Here is a 19368-nt window from a genome sequence, read left to right as displayed (position 1 = left end):
ATGAATCTCGGTGCTGGATATTATGGACATTCACTACACTGTTCTCTCAACTTTTCTGTATATTTGAAAATGTTTTGTAGTAAATAAGGTGAAAAAATTATAATGCCTTCTGATGGTGACACACAACTGAGAGAGGAGCTAAGAAAACCTTCCAGGAAACAACAGTCATGCAGGAGCTAAAGGGACAAGGAAGGAAGCGGCAGAGGTCCCCTGCTACTAGGAGAGGAACATAAAAGCTTTCTGAGCCTTTAAAAAGGCCGTAAGCTAGGAAGGCATGGCTCTTCAGCAATCTGATCTGAAAGATAACCTGGCAGCTAGGTACTAGCTGGAAAGACAAATAAAGGTAAAATATGCCAATGTTCAATACATACACAGCCAACCCTCTATGGAAAGTCATGGTTCTACAGGATAAAGTGATTCAAAAAAGAATGAGAAGAGAAAGGAGAACCTGTCTGAGGAAGTGAAAACACACAAGCAATGCATTCATGACCTGAATGAAAAACTGGGAGAAAATAGAGCCTCTAAAAAAGCCATCAATATTCCTAATAAGAAAGTCCATGACAATTTTGTCTCTGTTCAAACTGCAGAAAGAGCCTGGAGCTTGGACTGAAGAGAAGCTGGAAGCTGTCCACCTGAGTAAGCTTCTAAGGACACGGTATGAAAGCAAAGTTAGGAAGATCTAAGCATACAACTCTCCAGAGAGAGGTCCTCTGATTCAGAAGCACTCTTCTGGCCCACCATATCCACTAAAAAAAAGGTAAAGTCCCTTATTTACCACATTCAACAATAGGCCAACTTATGATGTCGAGCTTTTCTTTTAAGGGAGGCTAGAGGCCTACTGCTGCAGAAACCCATCCAGCAAGCCTGAGGTCTCTTAATCATCTGAGATATCTTTTTTATAACACCTGCCTCATATGTACACTTTATTGAAGATAAAGAGATGACTCCAAGAAGCTACCATGTGTATGCATTTGTCAGAATACAATGAATGGTATATTTAAAATGTGAGCATTTCATGTATGTAAATTTCACCTAAAAACAAAACCTAAAAGAACCGTAAACAAATATTAACAATATGCCCACTGAAGTAGATGGGGAAAAGCATCCTGACATCCACAACTTACTTCAAAACACATGAAAAAACAAGATGGACTGAAGGATGGATGGAGTAAAATGTTTAATTTTAAAAGTTGATTTTAGGGACTTCCCTGGTGGTCCAGTGGTAAAGAATCCGCCTTCCAATGCAGGGGACGCGGGTTCGATCCCTGGTTGGAGAACTAAGATCCCACATACCGCGGGGCAACTAAGCCCGCGCGCCACAACTACTGAGCTCGCGCGCCTCAATGAGAGAGCCCGCGTGCCTCAAACTACAGAGCCCACGCACCCTGGAGCCCGCATGCCACAACTAGAGAGAAGCCCACGCACCAAACTTGGGAGAAGCCCGCGCGCCACAACAACGAGCCCACACACAACTCAGATCCTACGCAGCCAAAAAACTAAAGAAAATAAATTTTTTTTAAAAAGTCAATTTTAAAAAGTTTAATTATAGAATCTTGGCAGTCCATACGTAGATGCTTACTGTGAATTTTTTCAGCTTCTCTGTATGTTGGAAAAATAGTCACCCACTATTTCTACTAATTATAGCAACAATTTTTAATATATATTATCTTACTGCTTATTCTTGTAACTGTGAGCTATGTCCTGAACTCTTGAGAAAATTGATTTTGGTTTTTTGTATGGGCATGAATATTACATCACTTTCTATCCAACACTGAGACAAATCAATTTCAAGGAAAGCAAACATGTCCCCCAGTCAATTAAAAACCAAGTGTGTATAGGCACTTTCCTTTTTGTTTTATATAACACCAGATCCACTGTCTCACACCAGAGAATCTCAACAGGAATCTTATGAACTTAAAATTTAAAAATACATAAATAAATATACATACATCTCATAGTATCCAAACTAGACACTTTGTGAAATAATATTTAGATCTGCCAACCATTCACAATACAAAACCAAACACACGCATTGCTTTGTCTTTCAAAAACACTAACAGCTTTCCAGATGCTCCTTCCCTAAAGACGATTCATAAGGGTGCCACACAGACAACACTGGCCACAGCCTTCTTCCCCCTCACTCTCAGCAAACATGCATCACTGCAGGCTGACCTCCTCTCTGGGCAGAACTCACGCACAGGGCCACTGCTCTCAGGCTGCTGTGAGGGGCCAGAAGCTTTTTACATCGGAACAGATCATTTTTCCCCAAAAGTACCGCCTACCACACAAATTGCGTATAGTAACTTTCTGAGTATAAGACATTTATTTAGAAAATTTGGAAATTCAGAAACATATAGTATATGTGAGGAGGAAGGACCTGCACCAAACACAGCATCATGAAATTTCATAACCTGGAGACAGAACTACTACAGAGCACCAAAGAGACGCCCAGCTCAGTCAACCAAGCATCAGAAAGGTACCGACATTCTCAGCAGCAGCAACAAAACTGGCAAACAGTTCGGCAATGTCCTCAAAATTCTGAGGGGAAATAACTGCTAGCCTAAAATTCTATATCCAGACAAACTAACAATGAAGTGTGAGTGCAGAATAAAATGTTTTCCGACATGAAAAATCTCAAAACTGTGACTCTCCCATATTCTCCTGGGAGATTACTGAAAAAGATCCTCCACTAAAACCGAAGAGTAAACTACAAAAGTAGACAAGGAATCAAGTGGAAGGGAAGAGGAGAGAACTCCCTGGGGTGATGGAGGAGAACGACCCAGTGTAAGGCCCAGAGGACAAGCAGCCCAGGCCAGAGTAGGAGAGAGGGTTTCAAAAAGACACCACCAAGAAAAGAAAACACGAACACCTTACGTGGCCTAAAATGCTGAGAAGAGACCCCACACCTGGGGGGAAGCTGAGGGTTTAATTAACTTTGTGGTTACAGAAATCTAATAAAGGACACTAGGTCCAGGGAAGAAAAAGTAACTGCAGAAGAAAACAGCCACTCGTTCACAGCAGTGAGCAATGCTCACAGGGTCACAGTAACAGGGGTAGGAAGGAAAATTAGGAATCTTTAAACTATGTGAATGTAAACCTTTAACTTAAGTGAGAGAGAGAAACAGAGGCCATGACCCCACAACCTATTAACACACTAATGCTCTTCTCTCCTGTGTGGCCCGCCTTAAGTGAAACTTAATTTTTAAACAAACCTGGGATCTTACTTCATGGACATAATTCTGAGCTTAAAAAGAAAGTGACACATCGTAAAGCATTTCCACTTACTAAGTATCCCTCATAAACAAGTATAAGACCAGTTAAACACTGAAATAAGCCGACAGTTTAATCAAACCATTACTTTACTAGATATATCTACATGTATACATAAATATTTGCATAACTGATTATTCTCATTTTTAAGTTTTTTCTATTATATTGCCAAATTGTCCTCCAAAAATGTTTCCCCAATTTATCCGCCATCCAGTCATGCATGGCAGCAACCAGAGAAGCCTTTCATCACTCCTAGCAACGTTTTCATCTTTTAAAAATATGTGCCAATGTAATATCTAAATCACCTCTTACATAGAGCTTACTAAAAAGAACTGAATGTTTTCTTGATGATTTCAGATGACCAATGCAGATATTAGTTACAGATACTCCTGGCTGTAAGCGGGAACAGAACAGAAGCCTGAATGTGCATCCCTGGTGCCTTGGGAGCTTGACTGCGTGCTTGCAGCTAGAATCCTCAATTAACACAGCTGAGGAGATATAATGATTCATTAAACAAAATGCCCAAAATGAAACATCTTTCCCAGGAGTGACAGAGTCAGGATTTGAGCCATATCTTGGTAATGCTACAGCCCAAACTCTTTCCAATATACTGTTCTGATTCCAAAAACAGACAGCCCTCTCTGGTTGCACATGTACTCAGCCTACTAGGCTTGTTCATGAGGATGAAATGAATATCACCTCCATTTCCAGATTCTGAGTGATGGAATCTTTCAGCAAAAGACATGACATCTCCTCACAAGGTTCTCTAAAACCTCCCTACGTCACACTTGTAAGAGCTAAGAAATAAGCAGTGTTAGGGCTGCAAAAGTGCTTTAAAAGCTACATACACAACCCCTATACAATACATCAGCTTTGCCCAAAAATCTGGTGGTGAGAGAACCAGAACATTGAGAAAGCAGCAGAAATGGAGAAAAATTTTGTTTAATTTTTCTATAGTGACAATTTTGGCTTACTCATCACATAAGAAAAAAAAGCCCACTGAAAAAGTTAATTTAAAAATTCAAGCTATGAACAATAAATGCTGGAGAGGGTGTGGAGAAAAGGGAACACTCTTGCACTGCTGGTGGGAATGTGAATTGGTTCAGCCACTATGGAGAACAGTATGGAGGTTCCTTAAAAAACTACAAATAGAACTACCATATGACCCAGCAATCCCACTACTGGGCATATACCCTGAGAAAACCAAAATTCAAAAAGAGTCATGTACCAAAATGTTCATTGCAGCTCTATTTACAATAGCCCGGAGATGGAAACAACCTAAGTGCCCATCATCGGATGAATGGATAAAGAAGATGTGGCACATATATACAATGGAATATTACTCAGCCATAAAAAGAAACGAAATTGAGCTATTTGTAATGAGGTGGACGGACCTAGAGTCTGTCATACAGAGTGAAGTAAGTCAGAAAGAAAAAGACAAATACCGTATGCTAACACATATATATGGAATTTAAGAAAAAAAATGTCATGAAGAACCTAGGGGTAAAGCAGGAATAAAGACGCAGACCTCCTAGAGAACGGACTTGAGGTTATGGGGAGGGGGAAGGGTGAGCTGTGACAGGGCGAGAGAGAGTCATGGGCATATACACACTAACAAACGTAGTAAGGTAGATAGCTAGTGGGAAGCAGCCGCATGGCACAGGGATATTGGCTCGGTGCTTTGTGACAGCCGGGGGGGTGGGATAGGGAGGGTGGGAGGGAGGGAGACGCAAGAGGGAAGACATATGGGAACATATGTTTATGTATGACTGATTCACTTTGTTATAAAGCAGAAACTAACACACCACTGTAAAGCAATTATACCCCAATAAAGATGTTAAAAAAAAAAAAATTCAAGCTATGAAAATGCTGAGGATCCCAGAAAAAGAAGGGAGCACAGCTGTAGCCTAGACTCAGATCAGGTGGCTGCAAGCACTTGCATGACACCGGCACACCGGCAGGACCTTCCAAGTGCCTTTTATCTTTTTCATTCACAAATTTCACATACATCTTTATTCCCAGCTTCTCCTAAAAATCTGAAGATCTGGCAATGCTGGGCGAGCAGTGTGGCAGCCGACCACTATCCAGCACCCATCAGTGGACACCCCTTTCAACAAGGCAGGCCCTCTTGGCAGCCACTGTTCCCACCAAGACCACTACTCCCACCTGCCCGCCCCAGCTTCTGGGTTAGAGGAACAGCTTGAGAGCAGTCTTGGAAAAGAGGCAAGAAAGGGCCCATCTCCCTACGAGAAAGGAAACACGCGAGAGAAGAGGAATGGTACCTGTTCTACAGGTGGGCCAGAGGAGGAAACTATCAGACACCAGCACCAGCCCGATAAACACCAAACTCTCCCTTCAGGGGAGCACTTCACACCCTGGGCAAGGAAAACGGCTTCACCAGCCTCAAATAAACCTGAGGCTCTTTTTGTAAAAGAATAAGAAAGTCGGAAGCTTTTAGTACATTTTTACATCAATTTGTACTCCATAGAGAAAATGAGTACAAGTGAGCTACGCTGGAGAATTCTAGAACAGTGACATTTTATGGTTGTCTGCAGCATGATCACATACAGTAAAAAACAACTAATACTTATGCAAACATAAACTTCAATCCATTCCTACCACCATACAGAAAAATTAATCCAAAATAGGTCATAAACCTAAATGTAAAACCTAAAATTATAAAACTTCTAGGAGAAAACCTTTGTGATGCTGGGTTAGGCAAAGATTTCTTAGAAACGATACCAAAACCGTGATTCATAAAAGAACAAGATGATAAAGTGAACTTCATTAAATTTAAAAACTCTTGCTCTTTTAAAGACACTGTGAAGAGCCACAGACTATGAAAATATATTTGCAAATCATATATCTAATAAAGAATTCTCAAACCCAACAATAAAAAAAAAACTTAAAAACTGACAGGCAGAAAAGGATGTACACAAACACTTAACCAAAGACACACAAGTGGCAAACAGGCACACGAAAAGATGTTCAACATTATTAGTCATTAGATAAGTTCAAATTAAAACTACAGTAAGATATCACTACATATTCACTAGGATGGCTGAAATTAAAAAGAATGACTATATCATGTATTAGCAAAGATATAAAGGAAACTGAACTCTCTTCCACCGCTGGTGGGAACATAAAATAGCACAACTCCTTTGGAAGAGTGTGGCAGCTTCTTACAAAGTTAAACATACGCTTGCCTTAAGAGCCAGCCACTCCACTCCTCTGTATTTACTCAAGAGAAATGGAAGGGTATGTCCACATAAAGAATGTACACAAGTATTCACAGCGGTTTCATGTGTAATAGCCTCAGACTGCACACAGTCCCAATGTCCATCAGCCAGTGAATGGGTAAGCAATTTGTGCTATTTCTGTACAATGCAATACTACCCAACAATAATAAGAAACGAACTACTGATATACACTACAACATGGATGTCAAAAATTATCCTGGATGAAAGCCAGTCCCCCAAAAAGGGCATTCAATATGATTCACTTATACAAAATTTTAGAAACTACAAATGATCTGTAGTGAGAGAACACAGATGAGTGATTTCCTGGAGCCTAGGTGAGGTCACAAAGGGGCAGGAGAAAACTTTTGGGGATGAGTGATATGTTCACTCTAGACTGAGAAGGTGGCATACATCATATCAAGTACCCTTTAAATATATGCAGTTTACTGAACATCATTCAGACCTCCAGAGAGCTGTTTTAAAAAAGTTAAACAAGATGAGATGTTTCACAAAAGGAGATGGTGGTGCCATTTGGCCCTTAAATAATCTAGTGAGTAATAACATAATACTGCTTGTCCCAGGGAAGGGATGTTCCATAACAGATCCCAAAAGATGGCACAAAGTAGCAGGTTCTCTAGTTCTTGGGGGAGAAAGAGTGTGAATAAAAGCTATGCAAAAACAAAACAAAATCTCTTTTGGAAAGAACAGGTCAATGTGTCAAAGAGCTAGGGATTTAAAGTTGGGACTCTAGGCTTCACTGTGTCTTAGTCATGGGAAACCATCATAACTGCAAACATTACTCTGGTGTAAGTGCAGGGAACGTGAAGTCAAGGAGAGAAAGCTTGGGAGCAGGAAGACCAAGCTAAGAAGGTCTTTCTCTGGGTGTGAGCTACAGGGTGAACAAAGGCAGTCAGAGTGGGAATGGAATGCGAGTCATGGACAGAAGGGCCACGGAAGGAAGGAAGGAAGAATTTTATGATTATCAAACTGGAAGAACTCAGGAAAAGGACACTGCTGCTGTCTCCTCTCCTGTCAAGTTAACCATGTGAGGCTAGGGGTTCTGAGGGACAAAGAAGCACCCCGGCAGACACGTGAGGCTGAGCCTTCAGGTCAGAGTGTAGGTCACCACTGTTGCAGCAGAATCACAAAGTCCATCCTGGGTGAATAAAGCCTGGAATGAGCCAACACCAAAATGCAGGCTCAAAGAGGAAAGTCCCATTAAAAAAAACTGTCTTTACAAGGACCAGACCCAAACAAATTCCACTTTCAATTGTACCACTTGATTTCTAAAATCGGAAACTATTCTCATGCACCTTACATAGAAAACAAGACTTTCTTTTAAAGCCATAATCAAGGTGCTCAAGTTCTAGAGAGAAATCAGTTATCTCTAAAAATGTTAGCAACATGGAAATTCTACTTATTAACATGGCAACATGATCTTTAGTTTCTAATAATCAACACTATTTCATAAATACATACATGTTCTGGCACAACTAGTTACCTGTAACAAGCTATGATGGAATGAAGATCCGTGTTGTGGAAGGACACCAGAAATGCAATATACTGATACAAAGCTTTATGTGCAATAAGAATTAAGCTTTTATTGTACTTGTTAAGAAGCCTAATTTTATGAACCAATAAATCATTTCAACCCCAAATCCCAATTCTATAACCACCCTTCTCAAAATCCATCCACTTGACATTCTCCCCCAGCCACATGGACAAAGCACTTTTGCCACCCAGCACATATGGCCTGCTTACCTGTTTGGAAGGTAGGATTCGCTCCAGGGTACATGTTGGGGGAATAGGCAGGAGCTGCTGCTGCATAGCCCATGGGGAAACCAGCTGTAGAAAAAAGAAAAAACAATGTGATTTTAAAACCAGGGCTCCCACAGACCCAGCTGTCCTCAGCTTCTTCACCGCAACCCCCAGACTGACTTCAGGAGCCCAACAGCGCTATGGGTGCTGAGCAGGTGGTCTCTACTTGTCTCCTCTCCTCAGAGCTGTGATGGGTCACAATCATAAACGAGTCTTTTAAACCTAAGAGTATAAATGCTTACAACTTTCTAAATTTATTTGACAGAAACTGAATTAGAATGAAGTAAAAAAAATATATATCCTAAGCTGAAGTCAGAAAACTCTCAATTCTTCTGGCAGTTTTATTTTCGATTCTAATTGCCTAATTTATTACTTAGCAAGAGTAATAAGAGTGTTGCAAGCTTCACATGCTAAATGGGCTCTAACCAGCACCATACACAAATGGAACTGGGAAAAATCTAATCACACATTCCGTTTGCAAGCAACCTGACCTTTATTAACACAAATGAGGAATCCTTAATAAGACTAAACTACAACCACTAATTGATCACGTGAACACAACAGAACCATCAAGAAAGACGTTAGTGTTTCAGCCAAAGCCAGAGGGGCGGGCTTCCCTGGTGGCGCAGTGGTTGAGCGTCCACCTGCCGATGAGGGGAACACGGGTTCGTGCCCCGGTGCGGGAAGATCCCACATGCCGCGGAGCGGCTGGGCCCGTGAGCCATGGCCGCTGAGCCTGCGCGTCCGGAGCCTGTGCTCCTCAACGGGAGAGGCCGCAACACTGAGAGGCCCGCGTACAGCAAAAAAAAAAAAAAAAAAAAACCAGAGAGGGGCCTCAGTTATTCGCTCCACGTCCCTCACAGCTCTCAGCTCGATCCATTCACCACGCGACAATGGGGCCTTAAAGAGCCTTCTCTACATTCAGGGCACAGAGCCAAGATGACCCAGGTTTGCTAGTCTACTACCTACACAAATGGTTGTGAGAAGCTGTAATCCCTCCAGAAAATTCTAACCTGCAGGGTTCCAAATCAACATGGTTGAGAACCACTGCTCCCTCCCACTCCTGTCCATCTTCCCAGTCACAGTACTGTCCTCCTGAAAATGCCCCTTGGCGAGTACCATGGACTGTCTCCTCCAACATCGACTCTACCTCCTTTCCGGCAGGCAGGGGCTGGCAAGCTAAAAACTACACTGCCCAGACTCCCCCTCTTGCAAGAGGTTGGAAGTGATCCCAAATCCCAATCACTTCATAAAAACAAAAACTTAAATACCACTAGCTGTGTAAAAAAGACTTAGCTTTCTACAAGAAATATACTAGCAAATTATGTAGACAAAGGGAAAGTACACTTAATATATAAGTAACTTTTAAAGTTAAAAAAACAAAAACCCAAAAGAAAACGGAAGACATGGACAGAGAGAACTGCCAACTACCATTTCTAACTTCAGGCTGGCACAAATCCAAAAGCTGAGGACACGCTTTCTTGGCAAGGTTGTGGGGTAAACAACAGTCTCACACCCTTCTGGTAGGAGTGCAAAGCAGTAAAAATCCTACGCAAGAAGGGAAATCGGCAGTACCTTTAAAATTACATCTGCGTTAGAAGATGTGGTATACCTACAACAGAGTATTACTCAGCCATTAAAAAGAATGAAATAATGCCATTTACAGTAGCATGGATGTACCCGGAGATTATCATACTAAGTGAAGTAAATCAGGCAAAGAAAGACAAATATCATGTGGTATCGCTCAGACAAATATCATGTGGTATCGCTTATATGTGGAATCTAAAAAAAAAAAGATACAAATGAACTTATTTACAAAACAGAAACAGACTCACAGACTTAGAGAAAGAACTTAGGGTTGCCGGGGGGAAGGGTAGGAGGGAGGGATAGATTGGGAGTTTGGGATGACACGTACACGCTGCTATATTTAAAATAGATAAGCAACAAGGACCTACTATATAGCACAGGGAACTGTGCTCAATATTCTGTAATAACCTAAATGGGAAAAGAATTTGAGAAAGAATAGATACATGTATATGTATAAGTGAATCACTTTGCTGTACACCTGAAACACAACATTGTTAATCAACTATACTCCGATATAAAATAAAAATTTTTAAAAAGAATAACAGGAAAAAAAAATCATCTGCATTTACTCTCTCCACTGGCAATCCCACCTCAAGGAATCCACCCTGAAGATAATATTCACAAACACTATCAACTGCAGTATTACTGGAATAGCAAAAGACTTCAAACAACATACCCATGCAAAGAACTGGTTGAATAAAACTATGGAAACCCCCACAAGATGAAGGGTTATGCAGCAGTACTATGTATTATAAAATACAAATAAGAACAAGGCGAACCGACAGGGAACAATCAAGAAGCTGACAAAGCCAAGTGACCACAACCACCTGCATCTCGATTCCAGAAAACAACCTGCCGTTCGGCTGTGGGGAGGAGGATGTGGGAGGAGAGCCTTCAGCAGCAGGGCTTTGCAGGGCCACTTCTGCCTGCCGAGGCCTCCTCTAACTGCCAGTGCCGCCCCAGGGCTCCCCAATGAGCCTGCTGACACTGCACACTCGGGTCAGGCTCCCACACCCAGTACTGCTTCCACCCCACCAGATCCTTACAAGCGTTACCCACCCCCACAACGTCTGAACTCCTAACTCCATCTCAGGGTCCGATACCCTCGTGCAACAAAGGCGAAATTAGAATATATGGACATAGTTGGCCTGGGAGCATGATATGTCTGTGTCCCCTCCAAAATTTACATGTTGAAACCCTAATCCCCAATGTGATGATATTTGGAGATACTTAATCGTGGTAATCATTTCACTACATATACATACATTAAATCATCACATACACCTTAAAAAAACCCATGTTGTACAACCTAAATATATACGGTTTTTATTTATCAATCATACCTCAGTAAAGCTGGGGGGAAAAAAAAGATCAAGCAACGTGCTGTGTGGTTAACAAAGGAAGATATCAACCGGATTACCTATAATTTTTAATACACTTGTTTATTACATTTCATGAAAAAAACACTAGGAATGGCAAGACACAGGACCTTATGCGTGAAATAGAAAAAGATAAACTGATAACACAGACCACAGTCAGCCAACAAGGTCTTTAAATTGTGTATTTCTTATGACTTAGAAAACTAGAGCTCAGGTTTGCTCCAAGCCGCCCCTGCTGTTTAGAAGAGCCGTGCGGGGAGCTTTGGTCCCTTTGGTCCCTCGTCTAACCCCTGCCCTCCAGTGCTCCGCCAGTGGGTGGGGAGGGGCCAACCTGTGCATCCGGCAGGGAATCCAGGAGGGGGAGCTGCAAAGGACTGGGTGGGGTTGCGGAGCTCCTGCTGCTGAAGTCGGGGAAGCAAGGGAGGGGATGCGGGGGTGCAGGGTCCCAGAGCTGGACCCACTGCGGTGGGACGCAGCCTCCTAGCCTCCCCTCCCCCACCTTACAGTAGGTTCCAATAATATTTAATTGCATCTCGGGCTTTCGGGCTTAAAACTCACCCACAGGCTCGCAGGTCCTTTGACTGCACTCCTTCCTCTATTAGATAAAGTATGGGGGGGGGAGGACGGGACACCACAACGACAGGGAGGGGACTGGAGGGACCCCTGAAGTACTGGCCTCAGCTGACTAAAGAGGTCTTGACCCACGCTGTCACAGACCCCTGTCAGAGGACCCCTTAGGGCGGAATTGAGGGGGACAATTAGGAGGTGGTCTGTGTCAAGTGAGCATGGATCACCATGGGGTGGGGAGCACGGTGACCCCTGAGAAGTACTGTTAGAAAGATGCGTTCCTCCCTCCTCTTGAAGGATGTGGGTGGGCTTTAAGGCTCCAGTGCCCGCCACACACTCTTTCCAGGCCCGACTGCACCTCTGGCGCCAGCCTTGTTAGCCTGGCTTCCAGTCCTAGAACTTGCCAGGCTCTGGGGGAGAATCTGGGCTGCTGAGAGGGTTGCTGGGGGCTCAAGCTGCCCCTGGGTTTCGCAAGTGGAGGGAGGAAGGGTGAAGGCAGTAGTGGGGTGGGGCCGGGAGGGGTGAGTGCCCCGGGAGACCCTGAGAGAGAAACCCCCCCCCAGCCCCTGCCCTCTGCCGCTGAGCCGGATGCCCGAGACTTTCCGTGCCTCTGGGAGGAGCCCTGCTTCTTCACCCCTGTGCTCAGAACCATCTGGAGACAACTCCTCACCCTCCGCTGCTGTGCCACGGTTTTCCTTTAAATGTTGTTCTTGGCTCATTTGGCTTTCAGTTCCCTAAACAGCAGTTTTGAGCTCTCCAAGCTATTTAAAAGTGTTCTCCTTAAAGTGCGACTAAAGCCCACTCTTCTGGAAAAACTACCTTCACTTCAGAGGAGATATTTTTTCCTCCCCATTTCTTCCTTCTACCGCCCTCTGAACAATCAAGCCAAAGTCAAGCAGCTCTGTGAGCACTAAGCAAAGATAAACACAAAGAAAATCACATCTAGCCATTTCACAGTAAAAACAAAGATATTTTAAAAGCAGCGGGGTCGGGGGTCAGGGGGGAGGGAAGGGATATACTAACTCCAAAGAAACAAAAATAATTCTGACAGAAACGGGAAGACAATACAACTGCCTTTAAAGTGCTGAGAGAAAATAACAGCCAACCTAAAACTGTATACTCAGTATGGTAGGCAAACCCCGCCCCCCCCCCCCAGAAGATACATCATCAAATCCCTGGAACCTATAAATGTTACCTTATTTGGAAAAAGAGTCTTTGTAGACATAAGTTAAGGACCTTCAGATAAGATCATCATGGATTACGGGTAGTGGGGGCCTAAACCCAACGCCAAGTGTCTGCATATGAAACACAGACGAGGAGGAGATGATGTAACCATGGAAGTAGAAGCCGGAGTGATGCTGCCACAAGGCTATTCATGTCACGGAATGCTGAAAGCTTCCAGAAGCTTCAAGAGGCAAGAAATGATTCTTACCTCGAGCCTCCAGAGGGTATGAGGCCCTGCCAACACCTGAATTTTGGACTTCTGGCTCCCACAACTGTGAAAGAATAAGTTTCTGTGGTTTTTAAGCCACAAACTTTGTAGCAATTTATTATAGCAGCCACAGAAAACCAACAGACTCATCAAAAATATGTTCCAAAAATGAAAGCAAAATAAAAACATTTCACAAACTAAAACAAAATTCACTGCTAGCAGACATGCAGTAAAAGGGGAGAGGAGGGGAGGGGAGGAGGGGGAGACGAGGGGGATGGGGAGGGGATGAGGGGAGATGGGGAGGGGGAGGGGAGGGGGAGGGGAGGGGAGGAGGGGGAGGGGAGGGGGAGGGGAGGGGGAGGGGAGGGGGAGGGGAGGGGGAGGGGAGGGGGAGGGGAGGGGGAGGGGAGGGGGAGGGGAGGAGGGAGGGGAGGGAGGAGGGGAGGGAGGGGAGGGAGGAGGGGAGGGAGGAGGGGAGGGAGGAGGGGAGGGAGGCGGGGAGGTGGGGAGGGAGGGGAGGGAGGAGGGGAGGGAGGGGAGGGAGGGGAGGGAGGAGGGGAGGGAGGGGAGGGAGGAGGGGAGGGAAGAGGGGGATGGGGATGGGATGAGGGGAGGGAGGAGGGGAGGGAGGAGGGGAGGAAGGAGGGGAGGAAGGAGGGGAGGAAGGAGGGGAGGGAGGAGGGGAGGGAGGAGGGGCAGGGGAGGAGGGGAGGGGGAGGGGAGGGGGAAGGGGAGGGAGGAGGGGAGGAGGGGAGGGAGGAGGGGAGGGAGGAGGGAAGGGAGAAGTGGGGGGAGGAGGGGAGGGAGAAGGGGAGGGAGGAGTGGAGGGAGGAGGGAAGGAGGGGGAGCGGAGGGGACGAGGGGAGGGGGGAGGGGAGGGGGAGCAAAAAGTGCTGTAATCTTTAGAGTCATCACTAAATAGCAAAAGAATTTTTCAAAAATTAAAAGGAAAAATTTAATGAAAAATACTTGGTTAATCCAAAAGAAGAAAGTGAACAAAACAAAAAACCCAGGTGCTATCAATTAGAAAATAACAGTAAGATGGTGCATATGAACCCAATTATTGTCATTCCTCAGTATCCTAGGGGTATTGGTTCCAGGACACAATACCCAAAATCCACGGATATGAAGGGCTGACCATATGTCAGTTACCATATTACTACAATTAAGAGATGAAGTTGTTGGGAAGTGTTTCTTTTTTCCCATTAAATGTAAATTTTAGAAAGTTATGGACAAGTCTCTCCGTTTACTAGTATAAAAGTATAAAATGGTATAAAAGCACTTTCTTTCCTTGTAATGTCTCGTTAGTTTTTGGTACTGAAGTTATGCTAGCCTCAAAATTCTGTAGGCACATTATTTAACTCCCACTCCCATTCAAAATACCTAGAGTGGTTACTAGTTCCTACACTAAACCCTTGCTGATCTAGAGAGTTTTATGAAAGTCAAGGAGACTAAAATACTAAAACCAAGAAAATAGTTAGGACAGGTATAAAGAAATGGATAAAATACGAAGAAACGATAACATTTTAAACACATTTAAAGTTGCAGAAATTTTCTTTTAAATGTAATTTTAAGACCAAAAAAACCCCTAAAAGAGTGCACATGGGAGGGAGACGCAAGAGGGAGGAGATATGGGGATATATGTATATGTATAGCTGATTCACTGTGTAATAAAGCAGAAACTAACACACCATTGTAAAGCAATTATACTCCCATAAAGATGTTAAAAAATAAAATTTTAAAAAGTGCACAGAACTGGTATGACAGGCAACCAATGTTTCATTATAGGTAATGCTAATACCATCAGGTTTTGCCTATTCCCTGGTTTCAGATTTACACAGGATTCTCTTCAGCTATTTAGCCTTCTGTTTAAACTAGTGTTAATTCGTTAAAGACAGTAGGCCTTATCACTAAATCACCTTTTATCAATTCTGGAAAATTCTGGCACTCCTTTTCTTCTAGTCTCTCTACTTGGTCCTTCTGCACCTTTTAATTCTCCTCAAAACTTCTCATCCTAACACCTCTATTTCTTAACCAGTCTGTTTCCCCCTTTCCTTATACTGCATTCTGGTCCTCCCTTTAGCAGTGTTTTATCTGCAGCTTAACTTGAATTTTGTTCAAATGCCTTTTTTTTTCCATTTAAGTTCCAGCTGGTTCTTTTCGATATGATTCTTTCTTTTGCATCTTCAGTAATTCTAAACATGCTTGTGTGACATGGTTTTTACCTGTTTTGTTCCTGCTGTCTATCATGACTGGTGACTCTGACATGACGAATAACATCACAGTGTTCTGTAATAATTTTGACTTGTTAACAGGCAGAACTTTGTGGGAAACCCACACAACCTGGGTTGAGAACATCTGCCTCCACAGCAGTTCTGCACCTGCTGTTGTCAGGTGCTCCAGGGAATAGTGCCGCCTAGAGACTTTTTTTATGTTAGTTTCTCGATGTATGGACCTCCTGGGAAGGACAAGTAATTCAAAGTAGAGCCTGAAACATCCCTGAATAGTTACAAATTCTTAGAAAAGGGTTCTCCCTTCCCAGAGCCCAAGCAGAAACTGAACTTCCCCGTGGAGCCAGTGCATGGATTGTTTAGTCTACCTCTCCAATGTGAGTATCACCCTCTGGAGGAATCAGACTGATGAGGGGTCCCACTCCAACTCCCAGCCTTACAAGGGCCAAAGGCCTCAATTTCTGTCCCCAGATAGGTTGCTAAAACCCACAAATAATAAATGCCCCTAGGACAGGCACATCAACTCAATGGCCCAATGCTCTGGTTTTTGTCGTTTTCATATTCAGCAGCAGAAATCTCTTACTTTCTTGCAAGTTCAGTTAAACGTTTTTGAAATGTTTTATTTAACTTCCCAGGGGTTTTTAGCAACGGGGTTTTAAGAGTATCTGTTCCACCATATCACCTAAACCCACAATTGTAATACTACAAATAACTATTCCTTTCAATTAGGACGACAATTTGCTATTTTTGACCACCAACTCCTATTCCCCCAAATTGTGCTTCACCCCCTCCATCACAGCCCATGTTGGACTAGCAGACTTCAGTGAAGTGGGGAACACGACTCAGGCCTAAATTCATCAGTAGACTCCCCTCCTGGCCCCGGGTGCTGGCATGGAAGGAACAAGATGAGAGCCAGAGCCAGGTGAAGAGACTCACAGCCAAGGGAGGGGCTGAGCACCACAGAACCACAATGGTCAGAAAGGGACCCACACGGAGAGGACACTGAGGAAGCGGAGCTGAGCACAGGAAGCAGAGAAACTAGACGCCAATCCCCACCCTTGACGCCACCAGATCAGCCTTTGACCAAAGCCAGACCAAGCTCCTGATTTTTCAATTCCGTGAGCCAATACATTTTCTTCCCTATCTAAGCCACTTGAGCTGGGTTTGTCCATCGAAAGCATTCTTAGTGACACAGAAATTCACCACGTGTTCAAAGTTCAATAATGGAAACAAAATTTTACTTGCTTACCTGGATAACCAATTCCTTTGGCATTTGCATAGGGAACCCCAGAAGAACCCGGGCTATAAACAGGATTCATGATTTCAAGAACTAAAAAGGGAAAAAAAGTGATTTAGCCAAGCACTTTTGTTCTCAGGTTTTTCTCCATCATCAGTCTCAAAAGAACAAGAGTCCTTTCTCTAGTATATAATAAAACGAGGCATTTCATGCTGCTGCCAACCAACAGAGAACAGAAAAGGAACGCCAAAGTCCTAATGGGTGCCCACCAGGACACCACAGGCTTTCCTTTATAACTCTCTTCGGTCCATCAGAAGCTAAGGGAAAAAAGTGTTCTCTGTGTCCCTGCTTAAAACTGTGAAAAAATATCTATAAATAATCTAAATGTCCTTATAACAGAGAACAGTCTTAACCAGATCTATCCAGAGCATGAAATAGCATGCAGCTGCTTTTTAAAGTGTTTAAAAATACAGATTGATATCATGGTAACTGGGGGAAAAAACAGTACAATACTATAATGCAGTATGCTCCCAAATTTGCACCTACACATATGGGCATGTGCACCTCTAGCACAAACAGAAAAAAAGTCTGGGAGGAAATTACAATATGAACAGTGATTGCCTCTAGATGGGATGGTTTAGTGTTCGCTTTGCACTGTTGTCTATTTCTGAAATAACTTAGGTTAAATATATGTCTATTTCCTAAAAAAAGACAAATTAGCACAGCCCAGCAACTCTATTAACCCATTCTATAATTCCCAACCTTTTTTTTTTTTTTTTTTGCTGTACGCGGGCCTCTCACTGTGTGGCCTCTCCCGTTGCGGAGCACAGGCTCCGGACGTGCAGGCTCAGCGGCCATGGCTCACGGGCCCAGCCGCTCCGCGGCATGTGGGATCTTCCCAGACCGGGGCGGGGCATGAACCTGTGTCCCCTGTGTCGGCAGGCAGACTCTCAACCACTGAGCCACCAGGGAAGCCCAATTCCCAACCTTTTTTGCCTGAAAAGTTCAAGAACTTGCACAGCTACAACCATAGTTTTATCCCATCCTCTGAATTTTTTATCACCCAGTGTATTCTTAAAGTGTGAGCTAAATTAAGACTATTCAGTATTCCCTGACTTACGTGGCAGTAAGGACAATGGGGATCTTAAATTTAAAAATAAAACAGCAATGGTGGGGGGAACAGGTATATGGGAACTCTGCACTTTCTGCTCAGTTTTGCTGTGAACCTAAAACTGCTCTTTAAAAAAAAGTCTATTTAAAAAGAAAAACAGGCAGTTCCCTGGTGGCATAGTGGTTAGGATTCTGGACTTTCACTGCCGTGGCCGGGGTTCAATCCCTGTTTGGGGAACTGAGATCCTGCAAGTTGTGTGGCATGGCCAAAAAAAAAGAAAAGAAACAAAAGAAAAACATAAAATGTACATGTATTTGCTTTAGTGTCTGCCTTCCCCACCACATCCTCAGCTAGAATGTAGATAGGGAACTGGAACTTAGCCCTATTTGCAGTAACTTCAGCCCCAATAACAATGTCTTACACACAAAAAGGTGCAACTACCTGCTGACTTTCTAAAAAACACAAGCACCTCAAAACACTCTAGGTATCAAATTCCATTACAAAGGCAAAATGCAAAAACAAACCACTTCATATTTTCAGCTCACCTGACTCAGAATATTTACAACCAAGCAGTTCAGTAGAAACTATACCTGGTCAAGTCCTTAGCCTTTGTAACAAGTTCTAAAGTCGAAATAAATTGGAGATATCAGTGATTGATATTGATACTCATTACCTAAGTAATTATCTTATTTCTTTAACTTCCAAACCAAAGGCAGAGATACTTTTTGAAGCCATGACATCCAGAACCACAGCTAAGAGAGAAGTCTAGATCAGTGCTGTGCAACAGTACTTTCTACAAGGATGAAGATGTTCTCTGTGCTGTCCAATATACCATCCGTTAGCTACAAGTAAACACTGAGCACCTGAAAAATGTGGTTAGAACAGGATCCAATTTCTTAGTTTATTTAACTTCAATCTAAATCTAAATAGTCACGTGTGGCTAGAGGCTACCACCCTGGACAATGCAGATCTACAGAACAGACTACAAAGAAACAAGGATAGGAAGGCATAGGAAGTAGACATGAGAATCAATTGTATTTTACACCACAGTTTAAGAATAAACAAATTGGTGGGCTTCCCTGTGGCGCAGTGGTTGAGAGTCCACCTGCCGATGCAGGGGACACGGGTTCGTGCCCCGGTCCGGGAAGATCCCACATGCCGTGGAGAGGCTGGGCCCGTGAGTCATGGCCGCTAAGCCTGCGCATCCGGAGCCTGTGCTCCACAACGGGAGAGGCCACAAGAGTGAGAGGCCCGCGTACCGCAAAAAAAAAAAAAAAAAAAAAAAAAAGAATAAACAAATTGGTAACTGCCAATCCCCATTTTCCTGTACTTTTAACCCATTTTTGGTGGACCTACAACATAAGGATGTGGAGGTCTTCACATATTTCATCTACTTCTCTGGTTCGACTCTCATCTCTGGAGAAGTGAATACTTCCCGAAACTCTATTTCTCTATTCTGTGCCAGGATCTAATTTCATTTTCTTAATTGAATTCAAG

The 19368-nt window shown here is 43.4% G+C and overlaps 1 protein-coding gene across 1 annotated transcript in view; it reads right to left on the bottom strand.

Moving 5' to 3' along the window:
• FAM168B (family with sequence similarity 168 member B) overlaps window positions 1-19368 on the bottom strand; it is a 34134-nt gene that overhangs the window by 10290 nt on the left and 4476 nt on the right. Inside the window, exons 2-3 of the mRNA XM_033860325.2 lie at window positions 16773-16853; window positions 8271-8354 (exon numbers count right to left, since the gene is read on the bottom strand). Coding sequence (XP_033716216.1) covers window positions 8271-8354; window positions 16773-16842 — 154 coding nt within the window. The 5' untranslated portion in view covers window positions 16843-16853. The remainder of the gene's footprint in view (window positions 1-8270; window positions 8355-16772; window positions 16854-19368) is intronic.

Source organism: Tursiops truncatus, chromosome 7 (assembly GCF_011762595.2).
Source record: "Tursiops truncatus isolate mTurTru1 chromosome 7, mTurTru1.mat.Y, whole genome shotgun sequence".
Taxonomy (NCBI): domain Eukaryota; kingdom Metazoa; phylum Chordata; class Mammalia; order Artiodactyla; family Delphinidae; genus Tursiops; species Tursiops truncatus.
The sequence above is the reverse complement of the archived record's forward strand: the minus strand, read 5'-3'. Positions and strand labels throughout refer to the sequence as shown.